The following is a 25594-nucleotide window of genomic DNA, read 5'->3' as shown; positions in this document are numbered from 1 at the left end:
AGGAACTCAATGGGGATGTGGCGTACAACACTAGAGGCCAACTCCAAGCCCATAGCACAAGTTACCATCAAGTGCGGGATCTACCAAGGAGATGCTCTGTCCCCACTGCTGTTCTGCATAGGCCTGAACCCCCTCAGTGAGATCATTAACAAGACTGGCTACGGATACCGACTACGGAACGGAGCAGTTGTCAGCCACCTCCTGTACATGGATGACATCAAGCTGTATGCCAAGAGTGAACGAGACATCGATTCACTGATCCACACTACCAGGCTATACAGCAATGACATTGGAATGTCGTTCGGACTGGAGAAGTGTAGTCGGATGGTAACAAAGAGAGGGAAGGTAGTCAGAACTGAGGGGATTGAACTACCAGAAGGCAACATTGCAGACATAGAGGACAGTTACAAGTACCTGGGGATCCCGCAGGCAAATGGGAACCATGAAGAGGCCGCTAGAAAGGCTGCAACCACCAAGTACCTGCAGAGGGTCAGGCAAGTCCTGAGGAGTCAGCTGAATGGTAAGAACAAGATCCGGGCCATCAACACATACGCCCTGCCCGTGATCAGGTACCCTGCTGGGGTAATAGGCTGGCCAAAGGAGGAGATAGAAGCCACTGACATAAAGACAAGAAAGCTCCTGACCATGCATGGAGGGTTTCACCCCAAGTCCAGCACCCTGAGGCTGTACGCTAAGCGGAAGGAAGGGGGCCGGGGACTGGTGAGTGTCAGCACCACAGTCCAGGATGAGACAAGGAACATCCAAGAATACATTGGGAAGATGGCCCCAACTGACCGAGTGCTCAGTGAATACCTCAGGCAGCAGAAACCCAAGAAAGAGGAGGGAGACGAGGAACCATCATGGAAGGACAGGCCCCTGCACGGTATGTACCACCGGCAGATAGAGGAGGTGGCTGATATCCAGAAATCCTACCAGTGGCTGGACAAAGCTGGACTGAAAGACAGCACAGAGGCACTAATCATGGCAGCACAAGAACAAGCTCTGAGTACAAGATCCATAGAGGCTGGGGTCTATCACACCAGGCAAGACCCCAGGTGCAGGCTGTGTAAAGATGCCCCAGAGACAATCCAGCACATAACAGCAGGGTGCAAGATGCTAGCAGGCAAGGCATACATGGAACGCCATAACCAAGTGGCCGGCATAGTGTACAGGAACATCTGTGCCGAGTATAACCTAGAAGTCCCGAGGTCAAAATGGGAGATGCCCCCAAGGGTGGTGGAGAATGACCGAGCTAAGATCCTGTGGGACTTCCAGATACAGACGGACAAAATGGTGGTGGCTAACCAACCGGACATAGTGGTGGTAGACAAACAGAAGAAGACGGCCGTAGTGATCGATGTAGCGGTTCCGAATGACAGCAATATCAGGAAGAAGGAACACGAGAAGCTGGAGAAATACCAAGGGCTCAGAGAAGAGCTCGAGAGGATGTGGAGGGTGAAGGTAACGGTGGTCCCCGTGGTAATCGGAGCACTAGGTGCGGTGACTCCCAAGCTAGGCGAGTGGCTCCAGCAGATCCCGGGAATAACATCGGAGATCTCTGTCCAGAAGAGCGCAGTCCTGGGAACAGCTAAGATACTGCGCAGGACCCTCAAGCTCCCAGGCCTCTGGTAGAGGACCCGAGCTTGAAGGATAAACCGCCCGCAGGGGCGTGCTGGGTGTTTTTTTTTTTATATATATATATATATATATATATATATTTATATTGTGTGTGTGTGTGTGTGTGTGTATGTCTTCTTGACCATGTCTACATGCCTAAAAGCATTGAGTTGCTGTCACATGATTGGCTAATAAGAGATTTGCATTATCCTTAACAAGCCATTTAATATGTGTACCTAATAAAGTGGCCGGTGACTGTGTGTACACACATATGCACATATACACACAGACACGTCTGTGAGTAAAATTTACATTTTAAATGAGCAAACTGTTTATATGACTCTTTTTAATTGTATTTCATTCGCCTAAGCACCTTAAATTATGGATTGAATTGTGCATTTAGCCCGTCTGTAACAGCAAAAAAAAAAGAAAAGAAAAAAAGGATCAGTCTGGACAGCCCGTCAACCAAATTTTCAGCCACACAACCCAGACACAACGTGACAGACATAACAGCTGCCCAAAAAACCTTTACAAATCCTCAGTTCATTATAAGTACAGCATGTAAAAACAGTTATTATTTAGCCTTCTATCCAATAATCCGACACACATCGCCACAGTGGCAGTGTCTGTCTTCCCTTCCTCCTCTCACATCCTTCCCAAAGTTGCCCTCCCAGGAGCCTGGGAGCACCTCAGACAGAACTGGGTTAAGATTATACAAGATCCCAGCTGAGAATTCCCTGCAAAATATAAACTCCGTGAACCCCAAGTGGTAAATATTCATGAGAAACAGAGAAACAGTGGTATTCCAGCACGAGAGGGAGCAAACACATCACCACACACAGGCATCTACAAACCATCTTCTAGTACAGACAAAGCCTAAAACAACCGTGAACAGTAGACTGACATTATAGGGCATGTAAGAAACATATACACCTACACAAGGGAGGAAAAAAACTCTTGAGGATTTCTCATGCTGTGTGTGTGTGTGTGTGTGTGTGTGTGTGTGTGTGTGTGTGTGTGTATATATATATATATATATATATATATATATATATATATATATATATATATATATATATATATATATATATATATATAACGGTATATATATCTGGCTACAGCACAAAAGCCACAAGTCATGTCTATCTGCGCAACCTTGTCTGGGAACTGAGATGTTTCACATGCTAGAGAGGAAAAAAACCACCAACGCCTACACGTTTTTCGCAAGAAAACTGCCAAAAATAGGGAGTGGGAAGGAATTTTTAAAATGTCTAGCTGTGATTTAATATATAACAATAACTGTTCATTTATCCACTTTACACTGTTGCTACTGAAAAAGGGGGAAAAAAAACATAGTTCAGGCTGTCTATCAGATGCCAACATAAAGATATGGATCAAATCAAATCAAAGTATCCAGTAAAGAAAGTCTCAAAAGAATAACTAGTCACTATTTTTAATTAAATTTAAAAAAAAAACAAAAAATCTTATGTAATCATCTGTGGTTACTGCGGGGGGGAAAACCATATGAGTGTGTACGTGAGCCTTGTAAAAGTCTTTTAAATGATTAGTAAGAGGCACAAGTGCTATATTTATATCTAATCTGCTGCATGTCTAGAATACCTTTCACAAAACTAGTGAAAGGTACATTCTTGATGTGGTGTGCACGTACATAATCCTATCCAAAACCTCAACACCACTGTCCAGCTTGTGGGGTAAATCTAACTCTTTTGACCACTGGTCAGGAGTACTCCCCAAGCATCACATCACTGTCATTGTATGCAGCCGACTCAGAAAACCTGCAGTCCACAAGCAGGAAGAGAAACAACAGATCATATCCTGTGTGTGAACTGTGGTTTACAGCAAAAAGTGGGTGGGGGTGTGTAAAATTAGCTGGACTGTGAGAACTAAAAAGAGTGAGGTTGAAAGAAGAGACAGAATGGCCAATCAGATGAAGGAACATAAAAGAACATGGGGAGGAAAAGCGCTAGAGCCATTATTGGTTCAGCTTTGAGTGACTGTTGAGTGTAAAAACACTGACTAAACTAACACATCTCTGCCTCAGCATTGGCTCAGCTGTACAGCATATGAAGCCACGTTATAAAACCGAATAGCTCAATAAAACTGTGTACTTTTGAGCTATGACAGTAATATTTATTTGTGGGTGTGCCACACAGTCATAGGCCAAGAATTAGTTGTCTAAGATTACTCATGTTGTAATAAAATCGAGTTAAAAAATACCAGACGAGTGACAAAAAAAAGGCTAAATTGTTCCAATACACACAAGCAAAATCCTAGGGGTTTAAAATTTACAGACGTTTCATCATAATGATCCACTTACCTCAGAAGGAAAAAATAGCTTGACTTTTAGCTGCTACATACTGCACAATGTTCACCGTGTATACAGGCTGCATACAAAGGCTGTATATAACAGCTTGTACATTTTTTGTAGCATCTAGTTTAGCGTTACAGCCAAAGTCATCATGGTTTTAGAAGTAATGAACATATTGTAAGCTTTCTTAGCAATGAGCATATATAGACTGTGTGCAAACATTTTTTCTGGCTTTTCTACAAACATGGACGTCATTTGGGTTTGCTATGCTTTTGGAGACAGACTCAACTGGCCATTCAAGTTAGTACACTTAGTGTTACCAAGTGGGTGCAAATATTCAGTTTATTACTGCAATCTGGGTGAAAAAAAGCTGTCTGCTGCAGTTAAACCAATGCCACAAGAACGCTTAAACTTTTTAAAGTAAAGTTTTATATAATGTGATCGATTGTTTATATAAAAGGTTCTGCTCATAGGCACTTAAATGATTTCCTGCTTGGATACCGATTGATCTAATTGGCCTCTTCTGGATGTGGCCCATCTTTCCTCTGTCTAAGCTAAAAAGATGAAAGAACAGCTGTGGAAAGCATGGTGTAATAACCTGCAAACTTAAAAGCACTCAAGTCAACTGTGGGATCACCATGCAACAGCTGGACACCCCTATATGGTCCTAACCAAAGTGTGTTTTCAGACAGGAAGTAGGAGATGATGGAAAGAACATCCTGGAAATCTAAGTCAACAGGATATGGATGATTTGCAGGATAACGTTCAATGCACTCAGGAGCAATGAGTAGCCTGAAAAAAAGTTCTGAAACCTCTTTGAATCTTTTTCTTCAAAAGCATCAAATCAGCTGATCTGGTTTCGAGCAAAGCACAAGTAAATATTGCAATCTAGTCATCAGACGGAGATAACCTTGCATCCCCCACCCTACTCTCCTTCCAGGAAGGAGTGATGTAAATGTTCTGTAGTGTGATCACTTGACATGCAACATGAAACGTGTAGGAGGAGATCTGCCCCAGCCTCGAGGGCTAGCAGATCAAATATGCAGGATGCATGGACCACAATGTCAATAATCCTGAAAATAAAAATAATGATAGTGTTGCATCCTGATATCCCAAACAGACCTGAGAGATTTCGGCCTAGTTCTTCAGGGTATAGCATTTACTGGTTGCCACAACTTAATTAATATCAGAAATAGGATTTCTTCTTGGATTGCAAATCATACAGATGCTCAGATTACAGAAGCAAAGCCACGGCATGTTACTTTATGCTGTTTTTTTTATCTGTGTTGCAGTGACCTACAGGGAAACAAAGAGGTGGGAGAGGGGCTGCTGTACCCTCTTTAACAGGTAACAGGAAATTGGCCATTCAGCATATCAGCTACATTAGCTGCTCCAGTCAGCCTGCAGACTGATGGATGGCAAGTCACACTCGAGCTGCGACACCATTGATTTCCTCCTCATAAAACCCAAGACTGCTGATTCAAGATAATGCTACATTTTTAAAGGCTTTGCTGTGATATTGCTGTGATAAATTCAGAAGATTAAACTGATAAACAAGCTCAGACACACTAACCAATGAGATTTATTTCCAGTATAGTGATTTATTTGTCTGGTGCTGTTCATTATTTATTTACAGTCTATCATCAAATGTGTACTTTCATTTCTAGTGTGCTTTCCGCTGACTTCTAAAGAGATTATTCACAAGGCTGGAACATTCCTGCTATGAAACACTGGTGTTGTTGTCAGTAAACTGGAATGTTTCCTAGTAATAAACATATCGAGAGCCTTCATATTGTGTACTCCCAGTGAAGTACAGTCCCACTTAATGACATTTTTCACAGTACTTATCATGTCACAAAGTATTATGCTTCCACCGAGCTTCCACCGATTAAAAACGTCTTAATATTATCAGAAATATAACACAATACTTTGATTTTTACAGCACAATAAATGAGTGAACTCAGTGGTATTGGTCGTCTCCTTACTGCAGTGGTCTTGGTTTGATTCCAGGCCTGGTCAGTGCTGCATGCCGCCCTCACCCTCTAAACCATTTCCAGAAACAAAAAAGGCAGTATGTGGTGAGTGCAGACACTCTTTATACAAGCACCACAGAAGCTTGAGGTTCACTTCCTGACAGCAAGAACATGAGCTCATTTGTTTGCTGTGTTTCATGTAGAATACAGTGCAGTTCAGTGTGCGTTTCATTTTCTAGTGCATGGACAGTTTTTGTGGTTGCAGGTTTTGAGTCGAGTAAAAATGCCATTTATTTGATTAAGGGAGACTTGTTGTTGTTGGATGCTCGTAATAAAAACAGCCAAAGTTTAAAATAATGTAGACGTGATCGTCGTGAGCTAACTCAGTCTTCATACTGCTTTGAACGCTCTGTTCAGGCATTCTTTTTGTTCATTGCGCTCTTTAACATTACTGCGTGTGGATAGCTTAATTTGGTCAATGGTTCCCTTAAAGGGTAAACGGGTTATTTTGAATCATGAAAATATGCTTTAGTGGAGTTTAACAAAAAAAATAGGTTAAATATGACCTTTTATTCTCAATTTTAAGTGTGGAAAGCCGTTTTTATGAATACCAACGTGAAAACATATTGTGGCTAGGCACAGTGTTATTACTAAGTTGTACCCAGTCATCAGTCTTGGCTTTATTAAATAGGATGTTATAGGTTGCGGGCTTGTCAGACAGTCATGCTATCTGTCACAGGGATTACTGGTGTGAATCGTTGCGAAGAGCTGTAAACAAAAGGCCCCACGTGCACAGCTCTGAGAACAGAAGATAAGAAAGTGTAGGAGGGATTCTGGTTGGAGGGGGGGTTACTGATCACTGTGCCAAGCTAGGAGCTGTGTGATGGATTTCGCACACATCTTCTCATCTATCTCTGAATCCCTTTGTGATGAACAAAAAGCAAAAGAGCCCCCTTCTGAGTGCATTCTGATGAAGAGGAGCACTATTTTACCATTCATGTCATTTGCCCTCAATGCACATTGTGCATGGGTAAGCAAACACACCCCGTGGTGCTACGGGGTACAATTAATGTTTTTCAGGCACATGGGTCTCATGCTGGAATATTTTCAGGAATGGAAGAAAACCAAGGACATGAAGCATTTCTCAAAGCTGCTAAAATTCAAAGTGAATCTATGGATATATCTGGCAAATCCAGCAACAACATAGAGGTGCATTGTCTGTCGGTATCGGCAAGTGCAGCATCTTGGCGGTACAAAAATCTGAACAGAGTAACGCTTGCCAAATGACATAAGCTGAAAGCAAGCCCCCTCCATTTTTAGAATTAGTGACATTACACAAGCAAATAACAACAGAGATGCCATGTCAGCCTCTCTGGAGGGTCAAAAATGCACGGATTAGACTGTCATTAATACTGAATCTGGATTATAACAATCCTGAGGCAGCTCAACTGCCACAGATTACTTCTATCCCAGCAAGGGCAATGACAGACAATGGCACTTTTTGTTCTCCTAGAACTGACAGTACCGCACAGTAACAAAGAGAGACTCATTTCTAATAGGGTCAGGAGTGATTAGACAAGCGGCAGAACTGGCAGCTCATAGAGAGACCCAAGATCTCCCAAAATCCACTAGTATCAGACAAGATTTGTCAGATCGATTGATGACCTAACTACAATTAGCCTATTAATGCAGCTTGCCGTTGTAAAACAAGTTAAATTATCAGCCTACCCTTTGAAGATGTTTTATTACAACATGACGCTGTAGTGGAAACAGATTTAGTATTAACACAACACATCTTTGCAGGACCACTTAGCTTTGATACAAATGGCACCCGTCTGTCTAGACATCATCACATATCTTGTGATGACAGCCCACCCATTTTGGCTATTGTGATTGCAGTCATGCTTTTGATGCATTATTTATTAGCCTCCCACAAAAAAGTCTAAGAATTTTACCCTCAGTTCTAATAAACTGAACCACAAATTTAAACGCTGAAGCTGATTACAGTGTCGTAACGCAGTTGTTTACTTTTCTACATCTTTAAAGCTCAGAAATATAAATGACACAAAGGTCGCCTTTACAAAGTATTGTGTTGTTCTGGCATAAACAGCACCCATTTTCCTTTCTTATGGCTTCAAAGAGACATGTAAGAAGAGGGAACTGGGAACAGGATAATCTCTAGCATTAAAACAAACTCTTGTTCTAATATCTGGGACTTCATTAGCATTCTTTCACTCAAACTAAAAGGCGTTGTTTCAGTGGAAGACACAAGATAGAAGGAAACAAAGTGGAGATACAAAGGGTATCAGAGGGAGTTGGTACAAAAAAAGGCATGAAAATCTAAAGCCTGAGGAGGTAAAGAGGGGGAAGTGAGACAATCTCAGAAACAGACAGAGAGAGACAAAAAGAAGGAAAGAAAGAGGGAATACAGATCAGTCAGTGTGACCTGTCCTTGCCCCACAAAAACAAATGACATCAGGGTGGCTGCCAATCAGCTGATGTGACTCAGAGAGGCTGTCAGAATTCACTCCAGCTTTATTTTCCTGTTCCTGACACTTCCCTGTAACTTTTATAAAAAGGAGACAAATGGGTAACTGTAATCACACTGCACATTATTGTAAACTGAACTCAGCTAACAGTGTTTTAATTACTGAATTTTTAAAAATCTGCCTTCTGATAGAATCTAATTGTTTCATTACAATAAAAACCCACAGCCTTTTTATTCTTTGTGCAAAAATATAGCTTATGTAAACCAATCCGGCAACCGTTTCACTCCAATTCATGCGCAGACACATTAACAGCGAGAAAAAAATGCAATTACTCTGGTTAATGTGGCTTGCTTTAATTAGACGCATCTTTGGTGACAATGCAAAAACCATCACAAATGGCAGCGCACCAGGAATTCTCAATGACTGCCATTTAGAAGCCGACAATCTCACCGTCCTCTTATTGAGTGGAATCACTGTTTAGCTTTAGAGCAAACCAGAGATGAGAGGCCGGCTTTTGTTTACTCTTGTAAGGAATCAAGGACACAGCATTTCTAACGTTTTGTGCAAATCATCACAGAAGCTTGAAAAGTGACAATTATTCAGGCAAGGCTTAGCAAAACGATCCATTTTTGTTGCATTCTGAACTTTTAGCAATTTAATCGTAAATATCAGATCTGTATATTTGTGTTATTATTTTGTAGCTCGACTATGAGTTTATCTGAAAGTTCAAAATTTGATTGTGTATAAATGAGATGTGAACAAAACCCTTTGTTTAAATTGGAAAGGGAAATCCTCTCAGTGCTACACACTGGGGAATGCAGATATAGAAAAAAATCATTTCTTGTGAGAACCCAGAGGTTGAAAGTAAAACATGCCCCTGCTAATCAAGTTCTCCTCTGCTCCAGAACAACAATTTGAACACGTTTTAATAGTCGGTTTCTATAGAAACAGATCAATGCTGATTTCAATGATAAAATGCAGTTGAAGCCCTTAAGAGAAAGTTTTACTATTGCAACATCTTTCACTAGAAATAAAATACAAATTAATCAATTCTGTAATCCACTGCGCCTGAATTAACATTTCAATGAATACAGTAGGGGGCATCATTTCCTTGAATGAAAAAGGTTTTTTTTGTTTTTTTTAAAAGCAAACGCCTGAATCAGCAACTTTAACCGTCTTCTAATGATATGCAGTGTGTTTGAGAGTGAGATAGATGATGTGCTACAGATATCTCATCTATACTTGACAAACTGGGTGTGCAAAAGTGAAAGAAAGTCTAGTGATAAGGGCCCACAGTAGAATATATTTACTGCATATTAGTAAATCCAGACAGCAAAACTGTGTGTAATTATGACATATTTAGTCTCCTTAAACAATGTAATTTGGAAGTGTGAGTGACAATTAAACTCTCTAAACTTTAGAGAGACCAGCATATGCCATTTTCAAATACGGACTGCAGCCCTGAACTATTCTAGATGTCACCCAACAGAGGTGCTGAGGTGTGAAGATGTGAGAAAGCAAATGTCACGTGAGGTTTGATTGGACATCAAACGGTCTTCAATCTGCAAGCTCCCCAGCACCAAAGAGTGCGTGTAAGCCAACTGAACACAATAATTAATTATCAGTTGAATTACCAGTGAGAAAGCAATGTTGTGTGCGCAGTTTCCTGCACATCGTCTTGCCAGAACTATCACCTAAACCAAAACTGAAAGTTCATGTGTGAAAAAGAGGTTGTTCGATTTCTTATTTTGATTTCTCAGCAATCAAACTACTGTAATGTCAAATTTAGAACAGGGAAAGTTGCAACTCTTCACATTTAAAAGCAAATATTTGTGCTTTTTGTGCAATAAAGACGTCAAAATTGGTTCCTTATAAAAATGCTTATGGGGCATATGTAGATTTGCCAAGTGCTAACTAACTGTATACATAATTCTCCCAAAAAAAACCCACAGAAATGAATTCAGGATCAAAATGTAAAAAGGCTGGCATCCCCATGACGTCTCTGGGGGAGGGAACCCGGAAACAGAAACCCCCCGTTGACATCACCCCAGCAGGATTTAAAGGAAACCTAATTGGACATATGCAAATGAAAGATGTGTTAAAAATTCCTCTTTATCATTGGGGGATGCATTTTGGCACCAGTTACCATAGCTCCATAAATTTCATCTTCCCCAGCTTGGGCTTGTTGTATGATGTCAAATGTGCATCCACTCCCTATTTTCTTTCTCTCTGCGTCTTCATTTCCCTTCACAGCGTACACCCAACCCCCTTCCATATTTTGACAAGAATCAATTACAGACACAGGAATGCAGGATGAAATGTGTGGCCTGGAGCATGTAGGATTTTATATCAGACCCCACACCGGTATGGTAGTAACGACAAGGGTGGGGAAACTATAAAAACAACCCTCTGCTTCACCTTGATTACCACGCTAACGTTTCCAGTAGCTTGATATTTCTGGTAGCCAGAAGTATCAAGCTACTGGACGTGCACTAATGAAAAACAACCAAGCAGATATGTAGGAGTTTTGGCTTTTTTACAGGATTAAAGTGCACAAGCGCCGAAGGACCAAACACCTGCTGGTGCAGCTACACATGAGAAACAGTGTGCCACTCAAGCTGAACATGATGAAAATGGACTCCAACTAGTCTGCACTAATGAGTTTTTGCAATGAAGCTGAAGGCATCTCTATGGCTAACTAAGCAGCTAACTAGTCCCCTGCTGTGGCCCAGCTGCTGGATGCGATAGTACAGCGATGAACTGGCAGAAGTACAGAGCTCTTTTTATTTATTTCCTCTTGTAATTTAGCCAAGTTGGACAGACATCACTGATGGCTCAGAGCGCATGTGTCAGATTTGGTTCAAAATGCTGCTCAGCACACAACAGACTCAACATTTACCTCGTATCAGATTCGGCCCAGCAAATAAACACCGCAGCAATGCAAAAAAGGTTAGCATTTCTTTGATGGCATGCTGTGCTTCAAAGAAAACCAGCAGTCCTAGCCTCTCTTGTCTTCCTCCTCATCTTACAGTAGGCAGTCATAAAAGACTGCAAATGAGGGGGTTTCTCAGTATGTTCAGAGAGCAAGGCATTTTCCCTCTCAAGGGAAGACAGATCTGATGATCAAATCCTTTCCTGTCTCCTTGTTGAGCCCCTCTCTCTGCAACGGAGCGCATTTCCCTCTCTAATGCCAGCCATGTGTCACCCACTACTGCCAAACTGTTTTGATAAAAAGCCTAACTGCTGAATGTAGGAAACAAGGAAACAAATATTAGATAAAATCCATATGTTCAATATCTAAAACAATAGAGTGGTATAACAATGATGAAAAGCAAACAAACACCCTTTTCCACTTCTTTTAATGCATTTAAGCCACAAACATCCCCAGGGAAAATAATATAAACTGTGAAGCATAAATGAGGTCGTGTTTTCAAGTAGGACGAATGACATTTGCAGCCGAATAACAAATTTGTTATTTTGCAAAAATAGGCCATATAGCGTAGCAGCATTAAAAATACATACCCCTATGGTGTATATTTGTCTTTTGCTTAGTCTCCAGATGCAGAGAGAATGAACGTGGGGAGGAAGAAGTTTCGAACAATCCTCAGTTCACCAGCGGTAAAATAGACGTTTGTGTGAAGAGCCACCCACTGACTAGGCTTGGCCCACAAAGAGACTCACTGTGAAACTCGGCCCTGAGACACATCATTATTATGATCACCCTGATCTCCAACCTCATTTTACTCCTTGCCATGATTCTCCATGAGAGAAACCACTCTGCTTTTTGATGACTGACTGTGATCCCTGCTCCCTGTTAACTGCCACACAACTATCTAGCTCTATGAGACATTATGAAACAGGCAGGCCACGAAAGCAAGCCGCCAAATACAGGAGGAAGCAGTCTGCTAGCACGCATTGCTCACTTATTATCACCATATGTTGCAATCACTGTATCTCCAGGGCTTGTAGTGCATCAGTGAGTGAGGTTGTTATCAGCTCTAGAGCAAATGAAAAGCATTTCCTTTACATCCAAGTTGTTGGCTCTGGAATACGATATGCATTTTTTGAAAATGATGAAATGTCATTAGAGGGGGATGCCTTAGTTTTACTTTCCATACAACAGATTTTTTCAGAATAAAAGCATGCTTTTCCTAGCCAACAGAATGTATTTAAACTAATGACATATGAAAAAAAATACACCAACATAGTGTTGTTTTGTTTTTTATTCTCACAAAAAAACATCTTTTTGAGAAAAGGTGCAGACAGAGCTGAAATAACTATCTAATCTACCAATCAAGACACTGAATCAGCAACCATTTTAGCGATCAGTTAACAAACTGAATCATATTTTAAGCAAAAAGGTCAAACATTTGCTCTTTCTAGCTTCTCCTCTTTGAGGCTTTGCTGATCCTCTTTCCATTTTTCTGTTTTATATCAATAAACATCGGAGGCATGATCTAAAAGACAAAGTCACATTGTAATTTGTATTTTGTGTACCAACATTCTGAAGCCCTGAGTTTAGCTATTTGACTGTTGCCCACCACATTTGGATGCAAACATTTGACTGACTGTAGCACTTGGTAGCTGAATTGTTAGCAAGATGCATTCTTTACTTCGTATAATATTAAATCTTTATTCTGGTGTGTGGCTACCTTAATAGGTTGCTACCACTTGGCCAGGCAATGTAATTCTGAAACACATCACATTGCCTGGCCAACTGGTAGCAACTTGTAAAGGTAGCCACATACCCTGAATCATATTCTTCTTTCTATTTTATTGTAACTTTTAATTGTAAGTTACAAAATAAACATCATGTTGTATGAAAAAGACTTTTTATTGAGCATATAAATGTATAAAGAAGGTGTTTACTGAAGTTATCATTTGTGAGATATAGCTACTTTTTGTAAAGTTTATAATGTAACCCAATGTTTATTTTAGGTACCCAGCATTTAAAAATAACAGATATTTAGCTTAAACACAACAGTTAACCTGCTGATTGAAAATAATGAGTAGAAGTCAAAATAACCAGTTATAGTTTTATAATATCACGAATAAACATTTTTAAATTAGATTCTTAACTTTTACAGCGATGCGATTTGTGGTTCTGTGGCTTGTCTCCACTTTTGTATCTCACTTGGCATCGAAGCTGACAGTAATTATGAAAAACAAATGTCCTTTCATTGTAAGCAAATGGTGTAGATGTGGCTTTGTCTGTGACTGAGCACAAAAAAGCTTTGGCAGCGTTTGGGGGAGTGTTATTGTTGACAGTGTGCTTTCCCAGTGGGAAAACATACTGCATGACCAAATGTTGCAATGATCAGACACAGACAGTACGGCACAGTTTTGCTCATTAGCATAAAAATCTTTCTGGATACAAATCAAGAGAATAGACATGGAATTATGAGCTGCAAGTCATTCAAAACACTCTAAAGTCTAAATGTTTCAGCAGTTATAGATTAGATTTCCATAGCTGAAGGTCAGTGGGACAAAGTCATGTCATGGCACGTATTTTCTTACATAGATGAATCAATGCAAACTACCCCCTAGAGCACGATGCCTTCTATACTCTCACATCTAAATTATTATTGATGCCTTTGCAAACTGGTGATTTATTTTCTAATGGAAAACATCTCATGTGATAACACCTCAAACAGCTATAAGCACATTTTTGAGGAGCAGACCAGTGATTATATTACCCTGTAGAATTGTTACAGAAAGGCTGGAGTGAAAATATAGCACATGCTTCATGCTTATCAGCACAGACTACATGTTGGCTAACCCCTGACTGTTGTTTCACTGCAGCATCGAACTGCTGAAACTCATTTCAACACAATCATCATAGTCAAAAAAAGAAGAAGCCTCGACACTATCCAGCCTCCCAAAGTCAAAAGTTAAAAGGTGCTTTTAATGAACGAGATCCAGCCTTGTTCTACACTCCACATCTTTTCAGCTCGACACAAAAACTGACAACCCAGATATTGAATTAATGCTCGTCTCTGTCACTGGAGGCCTTCGTGATGATCAGCACATTTGCAATTTTTACAAGTCTCAGCATACCAATGTTAAAAAGAAACCCAGGAAAGGCTGTGACTCTGAAGGAATAAAATAACAGCGTGACTCTGATTTTTTTTCTTCACATAGTCAGCTAATAAAAAATTACTTGTGTGTTAAAATAGTTGTTCTGTAGTTGTTGTGAAGCGATCAAAGAAAATAAGCCATCCTTTTAAATTACCCCATTGTATTTGGGTGAAATTGTTTGCTGGTGTTATTCCAGTGCCGTCAAACTGCATCATATTTCTGAAAACACACAATGAAAATATTGAAGGACTGACATAATGATCACAAACAACTCCCTGTGCAGCAGCCTTGAAAGAATGAATAGGAAATGAGCTTCTTTAGTAAGCATCCATTATTCATTAAGCACTGTATTCCTCCATGTCGACACCCTCTGTAGTGACACAGCCAAACCATTATTTCCTTATTCTCACCATCACTCACTCTTTCTCTCGCACCAGTTACACCCAGCTTTCATGTTATCGCCATACGATCAGCACCCAAATGCTTTACACTAGATAAACTCTACAACACGCAACAACTAGTAAACTAACTGCACTTGATGTTAGCTGAAAGAGTAGCACCCGGCAATAATGTTTTAGTAAAGACAAGAGCCACTGCAACTGAGCAGTTTATGGCGATGCAAAAGAAAGGCTATTGCATATGCTGACATATTGCAGAGAATAAACCTACCTGACATTATACAGGACTGATAACATAAGTCACAAGATCGTGTGAGCCCTTTGTAAATTGTGCTGCAGAAGAGATGAGATAAGTTAATCATGCTTTCTATATGCGCTATCATCACATGCGACGCAGCCACTTTTAGACTCAATTAAAAGCCACTTAAAATGCATCTAAGCAAAAATATGGAAGTTCAGTACAGGTTGAAATTTAAAAAGAAGGTAATTCCAGATACTATTTAGAAACATCACTAATCTCCACACACAGACAGGGGGAAGGTTCAGTTTTGCGTTATTCTTTTTCTTTTTTTTTAACTCTGGAGACATTGCACATTATCATAAACATCGAGCTATAATGGAATGTGTAGGTGTAACATCTGTGGACCCAAGATGACTGCATCTTGAATCACGCTAAGAATAAACAAACGAGCCTGGAAAGATATCCTCAAAAGCCGAGTCTTTTTTCTTCTTAGCTGCCAATGTGAACCCAGCCTCTACGCTGCCCTTTGTTTTCCATCAAAAATCTAATATTTGTTTTTCCAAGTCATCCATTCGGATAAAGTAAAATGGACTGAACATGTTTTAAGCCAAGAGCGGTATATGTTTGCTTTCCCTTCAGCTAAGTCACGCCACAGTGTGCAGGGAGTTAATCTCTTCTGGGCTCCACCCTACCTGCACTGAGCAGGTCACCGATTTAGGAAGCCATTTTTCAGCTAAAAATGCTTAATTTTTATGTTAGAATCATATCTTAAGAAACTGGCCAGCTGAGCCTTGTGATTATTAAAAAATACATTTTGTCCATCTGCTGCACTTCCTGCAAAACACAAGCCAGCACCAGCATAAAGACACTTTAAAGATTATAGAAATATGTGTATACCATTGTCCAAAAACCCTGTCATCTAAAAGCGTTGTGGTCTACTTTGTAAAGCTCTTATGTATCAACTTCCATAAACACAACTAAAAAACTATGCGTTGTCTGGGGTAGGTAACACCCGCATTACTACTTGTGGAGTGACATAATTCTGTATGTCCCTGGGCTATATTCTCTTATTCAAACCAGGTGGGCCGAACCTAGTGGTCTGTATCCTAAAATGAATAGTAAGGATCATGAGATGGTTACATAATAATTGTTTTTGCACAAACTCAGTTTTAGTTTCTCCTGAGGCTCCATCTTTGAGGTAAAAAGCTTCCTTACTGATGCTTACAATCCAGGGTCATGCTCAGGATGTAACCTGTGATACACCATCACAAGTAGACATTATTTCATACTAACTGCTAAGTTGTGTTTCCTGTCCTTGAATTTTTCCACTGCTGTTTCTAAGAGCACAAAGCCATCACAAACCCCTATTAAATTAGCAGGCTAAACAGTTTTGCTTGAAAATGACTCACATGATTAATCAGTTATCATTATCATCATGCCAGTGAATAATCATTGTAGGTACACATAATTGAGGTGCATAAATGAGACAGGAAGCAGCTCTTTTAGTGATTTTGTTTTTTTCAAGGGGAGGGCCTAAATAATATAATTTTAAAGTCTCTTCTTTTGTGTCTCATGTGTTCAGCTCCACTGTTTTTTCACAGGGCCAACTTACAATCCTCCTTTGAACAGAGGTGAGTGAGCTCCGAAGCATCTGAAAAGAGGCAACTTTGATCTCTATCCAGCTGTTTCAATGCTTCAACTATCCAGCTGACTCTTTAACACAGCTGACAGTAAACAAAAGCAAATTTCCCCAACTTCAATTTGGCCTTACAGGGACGCTAAAATACTTAGATTCTTATCTATCCCACTGAAGCATCTGATCAGCCACAAAATCCATTCTTGAGCATGGCAACAACATCCAAGACTGAGTCATAAAGATATCTTCAGCCACAAAAACAACAAGGAGTCATGCAGCAAGAAGAGACACAAGCGACTTAGAGCAACTTAACACTATATGAGCAAAAGTATTGGGTTAATCTTTGAATTCAAGTGTTTTCTGTCTAATTGCCGCATGTGTATAAAATCAAGACCCTGAGCATGCAGTCTGCCTATGCAAACAATTGTGAAAGAATGTGTCATTTTAAAGAATTCAAAGAATTTGAGTGTGGTACTGTAACAGGATGCCGTCGATGCAACAAGTCAGCCATAAAGTGCCAGACCATATAATGTTACAGAGCGGGTTTGCTGAGTGCTGAGGCACATTGTACGTAAAACGCTCCAACACTCTGCTAACTCAATAACTGAGCTCCAAACCTCGTCTGGTATTAACATCAGGAGAACAACTGTGTGCTGGGAGCTTCATGGCATGGGTTTACATGGTATATATGGACTTTGTTAATTCTGCACTGGGGGCATTTCAGTGATTACAGCAGCACAAGGGTCAGGAAGAAAAAAATCAATTAGAGATATATTAAAAATATAAAAATAGAATAATTAAGCAGACTAGTGTACCATACTATGTACAAATGGTTACTATATAAGACAAAATACACTAAAATATCTTCTTTTTACTTGCACATAAGGTGCAGTGGAAGTAGTAATGGATACAAATGTATTTTTTAGCTTCTATTTATCCTATGTGGGTGTTGCACAGTCTGACTGCTGTCGGGATGAAGGACCAACGAAAGCACTCTGTCCTACAAAGTGGCTATAGCAGTCTACAAGTGAAGGAGCTGCTCAGGGCCTCGTCTCATGCAGTCTCATGCAAGGCATGAAGGGTGTTGTCTGTAATGGACATCAGCTTAGCTAACATCCTCCTCTCACCCACATCCTCTATATAGTCTAGAAGGAATAGCCAGGACAGAACTTGCCCTATTTACAAGGCTATTTTCCTGTCCTTCTCTATGCTATCAGCTCCCCAACAGACAACAAGATTGCAGAAGCCGTCATTGTGTCGTAACAGGTCCTCAATAATGTCCAGAGAACCCAAAAGACCTCAGGCTGCCCAGCAGATGGAGACGACATGTGGCCATGCCATGACGGACTAGGTCCTGGAGATATGATACATAATGTGTAGTGTACTGGGCATTGCTGTGTGATACCCAGTACTTTTGCTCATATAGTGTATGATTACAGAGAAAAGACAACAATAGCAAAACAAGATTTCTTTAGTAGAAATCCATTGCCAGGGAAAGTAGTACACACAAAAATTGAAAAACAAAAACAAAAAGCAGACCAATCAGGAAGTGGACGTGGCTGTCTGCATCACTGTTTACAAAAAGTCTGCGTTTCAGTCAGACAAAAACAATCTTTAACTTTTCAGACTAAACGTAGGCCAGCAGCATTTCTGACAAGTCGCTCTTTTTTAAGGATGCCTAAAACACAGTAGTGGTGTGTATACTGGGCCAAAATGTACTGAAAGTTACACACTTTAAAAACAAAAGTATGTTAGCAAGGCTGTACCCTGAACTACATGCCAAATTAGGCTATTACAAAAAAAAGGAGCGGCAACCTTGAATGTTAACATGATTAAATGTTTTTCACTTATTTTAAAAAAAAGATGTTGAGTCTCTTCGTTTCCTTGCAGCTGTGCTGGTCTGGGGTGTAACAGATCAGGTGGTGAGGACTGTTGTGATTCAGAAAGATACAAGTGCAGGTACCAGTTTGTTCAGCTTGCAGTTTGTCTGCCCTTGTAGCAGCCACGTGTTTAATCCATGTAACAAGGCCTCCTTCCATGGAAAACCCTTTGTGTGTCATTTAAGTCCCAGCTCACTGAGGTTACAGGCCTGGCTGTATCCTACCAAAGCCCTACAGCAGGAAGCAAAACACCACTAACATGCCGTTTCTGCTTTTTTAGTTTGACTGTTATGTCAGTGCTTTCAGTTACAGTTTGCTTTAACTGTCGATTGAGCTCACATCTAAAAACAGAAGATCTATACAGTTAATCCTCCCCATTACTTTTCATTTATGTATTTGGATGTAAAATGGAATAGCAGGGTTAAAAGCAAGGGTTAATTTTCCATCTTCTCTCACTGCATGACTAAAGATATGTTTTCTCATTATTTAGTGTTTTCAGGATGAAGCCAACATCTAGAAGGAAGACTGCAGGGTTTGAATTCTGCAACATTCGCCGCAAGCACAAACAAGCCTACGATTGCAACATGCTGCAGCTTAATGGGATTCAATAAACTTCCACCAAGGAAAGCAGAAAAAATAGCAGGTTGGATACAAATACTATCTGCATCAAAAGGAAGATCTTACTGTGACAATTCCCATGCCTAATTCATTAGCCCTTTTTCAAGGCTATGATCATTTCCGCTGGCAAATATCTGATGAGTTCTGGGTCAGACCAGACTCATCCCTAAATGTTTCAACTTTATACCAATTAGTTCCTTCTCCGCCTATTTGAAAAGAGCGTGAAAAAACATGTGCTTGAAAAAAAAAACCTTCAAGCAGAGTGCAGTTAATGTATTTGCAGTCTAGGAGAGAGCACAACATGATGTGTCAAAGTTAAGCATTTCCAGAACTTAAGAGAGAAGTGGCAGATAGTTGAATTGGCAATTTAAGGTTTATATCCAGCAAGCTGTTAGAAACTACAGGTATGGACATCACACTCCTACTCACCTCACTTTGGATTTCATTAATCATCACATCTGTTCATTTCACGCAGCACACCCACACTAAAAGGCACTTACATTCACCACATTCCAACATACCATGTTTTCAGTTCTATCTATAGCAGAGCAGAACTAGAAAAGAACATCTTGGCGGTGATAAAAACACCAATTAAATGTAAGCTGGCAATAACTGCTGCAGCTAGTAACTGTTGAGTAGTTACGAGACCAAGGCGCTATTACAAACAACATATACGCGCTCTCACACTTATTTCTCGAGATATAACAAAGAAGGAGGTACAGAACATACCACGGACAGGGCCTTTTGATTATGCCAGAGATTAACTTACATCCGGTATCCTTCAGCAGAGCAAGTACAAATTACCCTCAACGAATAGCGTTTCGCTCGAGTCAAATATGAATAGCAAGAAGATGAAAGCCAAATCAATCTGCCAGCAGCACTCAGCAGTCAAATGTTATTTCTTCCCGCGGCCTTACACAGACTCATTTGTCTTGGCGAGCACAAACTATTTGTTTATTTCATTGCATCCTCATTAGCTTCTGCCAGAGCAGTGTCAGAATCTTCCTTGGGTCTATGCTGTATAATTTAAATGAAATTCAGACACAGACTGTCTACATAAGAGACAAAAGAGAAGATAAATGAGCATTAAGGAGAACATGTTGCATGACAGCTGCATTAATATTGAACCAGCAGAATGATGCAAGGTGTGTTACAAAATAAAAAGAAAATGAAGCAATACAGACACATTACAGTTTATTTTTCAAATTTAACAGAGACCCTTTATGCGTTTTCCTATTTCTGTCATACATATAGAAGATATTCATATTAAAAAGCTGTCGGTATGTGCAGTTAATCACGAAGAATAAAAAACCTCGGCCTCAGACTGCTCTAGACAATCTGTTTCTGTCATCCCAGTCACAAAGCTCCTGCTGGGAGCAGAAGTCCTGGCCACTAACAGATCAAACCTTCTGTTTGCAACGGGCGACCAATCAGGAAAAAAAGCTGGCTTAAAAGGAAGAAGATGAAAGTTAAAAATGGCTTGTTTCAGACAGCGTATGACCTAAGGGTTTGCACCAAGGCCTTATATAAAGTGAATACAGAATACAGTGCAAGAATCGAGCATAATACCTTCCCTCTAAGAATTTTTCTCTGGTTTCTAGAGAACATGTAATTGATTTGTCTTTCATAGTCTAGTAGCAAGAAAATCTTGGTAGGTCCTCAAAGAACTAACCTTTGCTTGACAGAGTATTCAGGTTTGTCTGGCAAGATCCTTAAGCTCCTTTATGTTGTAATGAACCAGATATTACAGACATTTGTTATTTTCGATACTAATCCAAGTTCATTCTGGAGGCGGCTCTACTCAGGCTGTAGAACCTGGCTGTGTCAGGATGACTAACAGACTTAATACAAGTAACAGCACCTCTATAAACTTGGCTAATGTTATGGCCCAAAATAGTGTGTAGTGACAGTACAGTGGCAGCTTGGTCCACTGTAGGCCAAGCAAGAAATGAAAAATGTGACATGAAAAGCATGTAGAATTAATTTCAGTGCAAGACTACAAATCTGTTTCTGCGTGGTGTTTAAACTGAAGTCCATCCATCAGTACAGGATGTCAAAGTGACCGCTCCTGTTGAAGGTCAGCAGAGCACAAACTCAATTGTTTCTCGGTTCATTTAATTTTTAATTTATGGTGCCCATCGGTGATATAAGTTCGATGGTAGATAGGGGGCAGGGTTTAATAAGAATATTTTCTTCTTCCTGCTCCTTTTCACACATGGTTGTTGTGTTTTGTTGATAGAAGATGTGGTTGTTTTGTTTGATTTGTAGTACCAAGTGTGAAATAAATAAAAATGAAATGAAATGAAATGAAATTTCCATGGTCTGATAAGAATCAAATGCCAAATACAGCACAGCATCTTCCCCCTTGCATTGAACTGGCAAACTGCCACAAGCAATCTGCTCCGGGGATGCTTATTTTTTGCTGGCCCTGACCTCTAACCTCCCAGGGGAGAGTTCTTCCCTTTGGGGATTAATGTCATTTCTGGTGATCATTACATTAAAACCAATGTTCAAACGCTTCGGAGCCAACAGAGCATTCAGCAACCAAATAACATTAAACTTGAGTCAAATTTTAACCTGACTCAAAAACCTGGGTCCTCCTATGACTGCAAGTCTAAGGAGACCATTCATGATATCTGAAGTAGTAATGCAGCCGTGGTCACCGACATGTTGAAACTGGCACAACTGCAGCCCACGTAAGAGTCAGCTAGCAAGTATGAAGACAAGAATGATCATTTTTATTGTTATGGTTTCTAAATAAAAACATGACGGTTAAACAAGGTAGAAGGGGGCGACTAAACCCCAAGACAGGGGATCAGGATAAAACTCCAAACGCTTGATCCATTAACCCATATTCACTGACGCACCGGGTTGACAGAAGTCGCTGCAGGTTGTCAAAAGGAGAGCTCAGAGCATTTAAGCACACGATAAACATGGTGACTTCTACGAGGAATTCACTCACTGCAACGGTAAAGCTGAATGCGCACCTGAAATGGACGCTAAATGTGAAAATTCCACGCGCTGCTGTGCGTAACGGACAGGTAACACGGCGTTTGACGTGACTGGGAAAATGACTGAAAATTTGGATGTTTCCCTCACCTCCTCGATATACAAGTGTCCGGGTGCAAAAAAGACGATGCAATGCCATAAAGGAATCTCATCACTCACCTTAGATGGCTTTAATATTCAGTCCTGAGCGCAGATTGTCTTGGAAAAGCCGAGGCGACGCTTCAGTGTTGCCGCCTGTCACCGGGAGGGAGGAGTTTGTGTTTACTCCAATATAACAGAGCTGTCAGCAACCGCACGGATCCTCTCTGTTTTTGGCGAAGAGAGGGAGCCGCAGTCTGGCCACAAACTTTATTACAACGTGTGTGTAGGACTTCTGCATTACAGATTCACTTTTTTTGTTTGTTTGTTACAAAGTCGTGTGGTTCCTTCTGAAGGTGTGCTTTATCTTAATAGGATTACATTTTACAGTTAATACTATAGATGAAACGAGGGGGATTTGTGATTTAAATAAAGGGAATGAATTATGTATAATTTTTTGAACTGCAACAATGGGTGATAGACCGACACAAGAGTCTTTTGTTAATATGAGCAAATACACGTTCAAAGAATTGAATGCGTCATGGTTTAGGGGAATGGAAAAAAATGATTCTCTCGATCATTGTAGCTGCTTATCTGTCCTTATCAGGAGGCATGTATCCCTGCCCTGAGGTTTATAGCTCCAGTCATACTGGAAAAGCAGAACACTCTTCCTGTCTATTCTCAGAAAGCAGCAAATAGCAAAAAAACTGTGAAATGTGATCCACAGTGAAACACGCTAATCTGATTTCTCTGTAATTTTGACATTTTATATAGTGTAAATGTGATTTATAATCTGTGACACTCCCCTGATAGCTTTAGTGCTTTATTGATGACGTATGCGTGTTATTAAGTGACAGCCCTCTTCCAGTAATTTTCTTTCTCATGCAAGATAAATAATTCATCTGCAATAAGTTTTATTGCCCTGCAATATCAAGGAAAGGACTTTGAAACCAAAGGCTGCAAACGTTTTTTTTAATAAGTCCAGCAGAAGGTGTGTGAAGTTCCTGAATTACAGGATCAAGAATCCTTGAAAGATTTGACATATTTCTTTTACATGTTTTGAAGTTGTTGGGTTTTGTTTGGCTCAGATCTTCAGATTCATCATCTGCACTTTACAATAATTTACTTCAAAAACAAATAAACTGTATATTTCTTCTTTTCTTTTCTTCTTTTCTTTTTTTTTTTACATGACAATGGCATGGCACCAGGATTATTGTTGGTGAAACAGGTGTCTCTACTATGACAACCAGCTCCATGTTTCCCTTCAAACCAAAGGTCGCAGCCATAAACATGACATTTTATGACCAGCTATCTATATTCCCCTCCAACAAGGAAGGTAAATGAGAATTACTTAGAGAATCTTTAGAGGCTCAGAGGACCTTGATCTCATTCTGTGGCTTCACCAGAGCTTTAGAGAAGAAACTCTGGGATTCGTGTTTAACTAGTGTAACTGGAATACAGTGATAATGCCTTCCACAAAGAAGACTCTGCATTTCATATCAAGTGCTTTGGCTACATCTATATCTGTTGGGCTTATTGGATATGGCATGTCAACAAAGTGGGTTATAACAACCATGGAGTGCGCACGAAAGGCTACTGGTTTGTACAATGGATCTGCTGAGATCACCTTGGCCCTTTTTGATGGAATATTAGAGAGATCCTCCTGCCCCCTGTTTGGAGCTACAGATACATTCCAAGGTAATTTTCAAAAGTTCAACCAACTAGAAACAGACTCAAACAACAAAGTTCTCTCATATATCTCCACAATGGTAACTGTTTTTATTTTAGTTTAATAAATTTCAGTCGCTGACACATCCTACCTTCAAGCAATGGGGAAAATTAAATTTAATTTGATTAATTTTGACCACCAGCTTCTGGTCTTACTCTAGAATCTGTGTCGCTCTTAGTGTGCATAATGAAAAGAACACACTGTCAACAGTTTTTCCTTCTGACACAAGCTGTTATGATTAGAAGTCCCAGACAGATATCTCAAAATAAAGACAAATGCTATCAAAACTTCCATCGTGAAGGAGAATGAAACTGCTCGGGCAGTTTTACCAGCCTCTTGTACTCAATAAACATGGAAGTTCAGTACAGCATTAAATGTAGGACCATAATAACATGTGTTTCTGTGTTTAGTGATTCCTACATTGGCAGGAAGAGAAGTTGCTTCAGTAGTCCTACACGGTCTGGTTTTGTGCCTTCTTGCCCTCTGTCTGCTGTTTTCGGCATGCAGCATCCTCATCTCTCTCTACAATAGTGTCAGCAATCCTTATGAAACCTACATGGGGCCTGTTGGAGTCTACATCTGCAGCTCTCTCAGTGGTAAGTGACTGATATGTTATAGCAGTAAGCATGTTGCAGTTGCACAAGCGGAAGTGCTGGGGCATTTCCATGAAAAAATAAGGTGTGATTTTTGTTCTATTCTTTTGTTTGTGATATTTCTAATGCTACTTATTCTCCTGCAGCATGCTTGTCTGTGATAGTCCTCATCCTGTTTGTGGTGAACATCAGTGCGACCAATATGGCAGAAACCTTTGTAGAAAAGTATACTGAGGGTGTTCCAGTAGCCCTGAAGGGAAAGGCTTCAGTGATGCAGGTAGGATATTACCTGGTCATCCCTTACACAGTGCTCTCTCTCATTGCCATCGCCTTGATCTACACATATGAACATGCAGCCTACACACGCAAAAAAGAGCAGCAGAAGCCTACAGAGGATGCACCCATGGACTTAACAATGTATTAGTGCAACAGAGACCATGGAGTTTTCAATACCACTGATATATTAAAGACTTTCTCAAGAAACCTACTGTAATGAAAGATAACCAACTGTGGTTATACACAGTAAGGTCTGGATACACGGTAAAGCCTTGTTCATTGTATGATAGATTTATAATATTTAGTCTTACTATATCAGGAATAGTCTGGTTGGATCAAGTACCTTACACTTAAATGTCATGTTTTGAGCAACAATTATGTAATTTCAGCATTTTGATCAAATTTGATATCAAGGTATGACAGTGCAAAGTGTTTGCTGATACAGTAAAAATATTACCATGTAAATTTCTTTTCATTCATATGTTTTTGAAATTCCATTCTTAAAAAATAACTATTTATTCTGTTTGTTTTTTTTTTTAATTTTGTGTAATCTTTTTGGATTAAATGTATCAATTTAGTTTGTTTTTTCTTTTAAAAAAAACCATCATTGTAATATAATCATCACAAAACATGCTTTACAGATCGTCAGG

The 25594-nt window shown here is 40.0% G+C and overlaps 2 protein-coding genes across 5 annotated transcripts in view; one reads left to right on the top strand and one right to left on the bottom strand.

The window, feature by feature from the left end:
* ptprea (protein tyrosine phosphatase receptor type Ea) overlaps positions 1–22540 on the bottom strand; it is a 61539-nt gene extending 38999 nt beyond the window's left edge. For 2 of the 4 annotated variants that reach the window (XM_080873754.1, XM_080873757.1), the window contains exon 1: positions 22428–22540. The gene's annotated coding sequence lies outside the window, so the exon portion shown is untranslated. Of the gene's footprint in view, positions 1–5931; positions 5989–11930; positions 12035–22427 lie in introns of those variants that run through there. The other 2 variants (XM_080873755.1, XM_080873756.1) reach the window with 2 other exon arrangements.
* A 1202-nt stretch (positions 22541–23742) lies between these two features.
* clrn3 (clarin 3) lies at positions 23743–25391 on the top strand. The gene is made up of 3 exons (XM_080873999.1): positions 23743–24044; positions 24486–24671; positions 24815–25391. The coding sequence occupies exons 1-3, from the start codon at positions 23813–23815 to the stop codon at positions 25090–25092; spliced, it is 696 nt and encodes a 231-aa protein (XP_080730125.1). The 5' UTR covers positions 23743–23812; the 3' UTR covers positions 25093–25391.
* The last annotated feature ends 203 nt before the right edge of the window (positions 25392–25594 follow it).

The sequence above is a fragment of the Rhamphochromis sp. 'chilingali' genome (assembly GCF_963969265.1).
Source record: "Rhamphochromis sp. 'chilingali' genome assembly, chromosome: 22".
Lineage (NCBI taxonomy): Eukaryota > Metazoa > Chordata > Actinopteri > Cichliformes > Cichlidae > Rhamphochromis > Rhamphochromis sp. 'chilingali'.
This window is presented reverse-complemented; position numbering and strand designations above follow the sequence as displayed.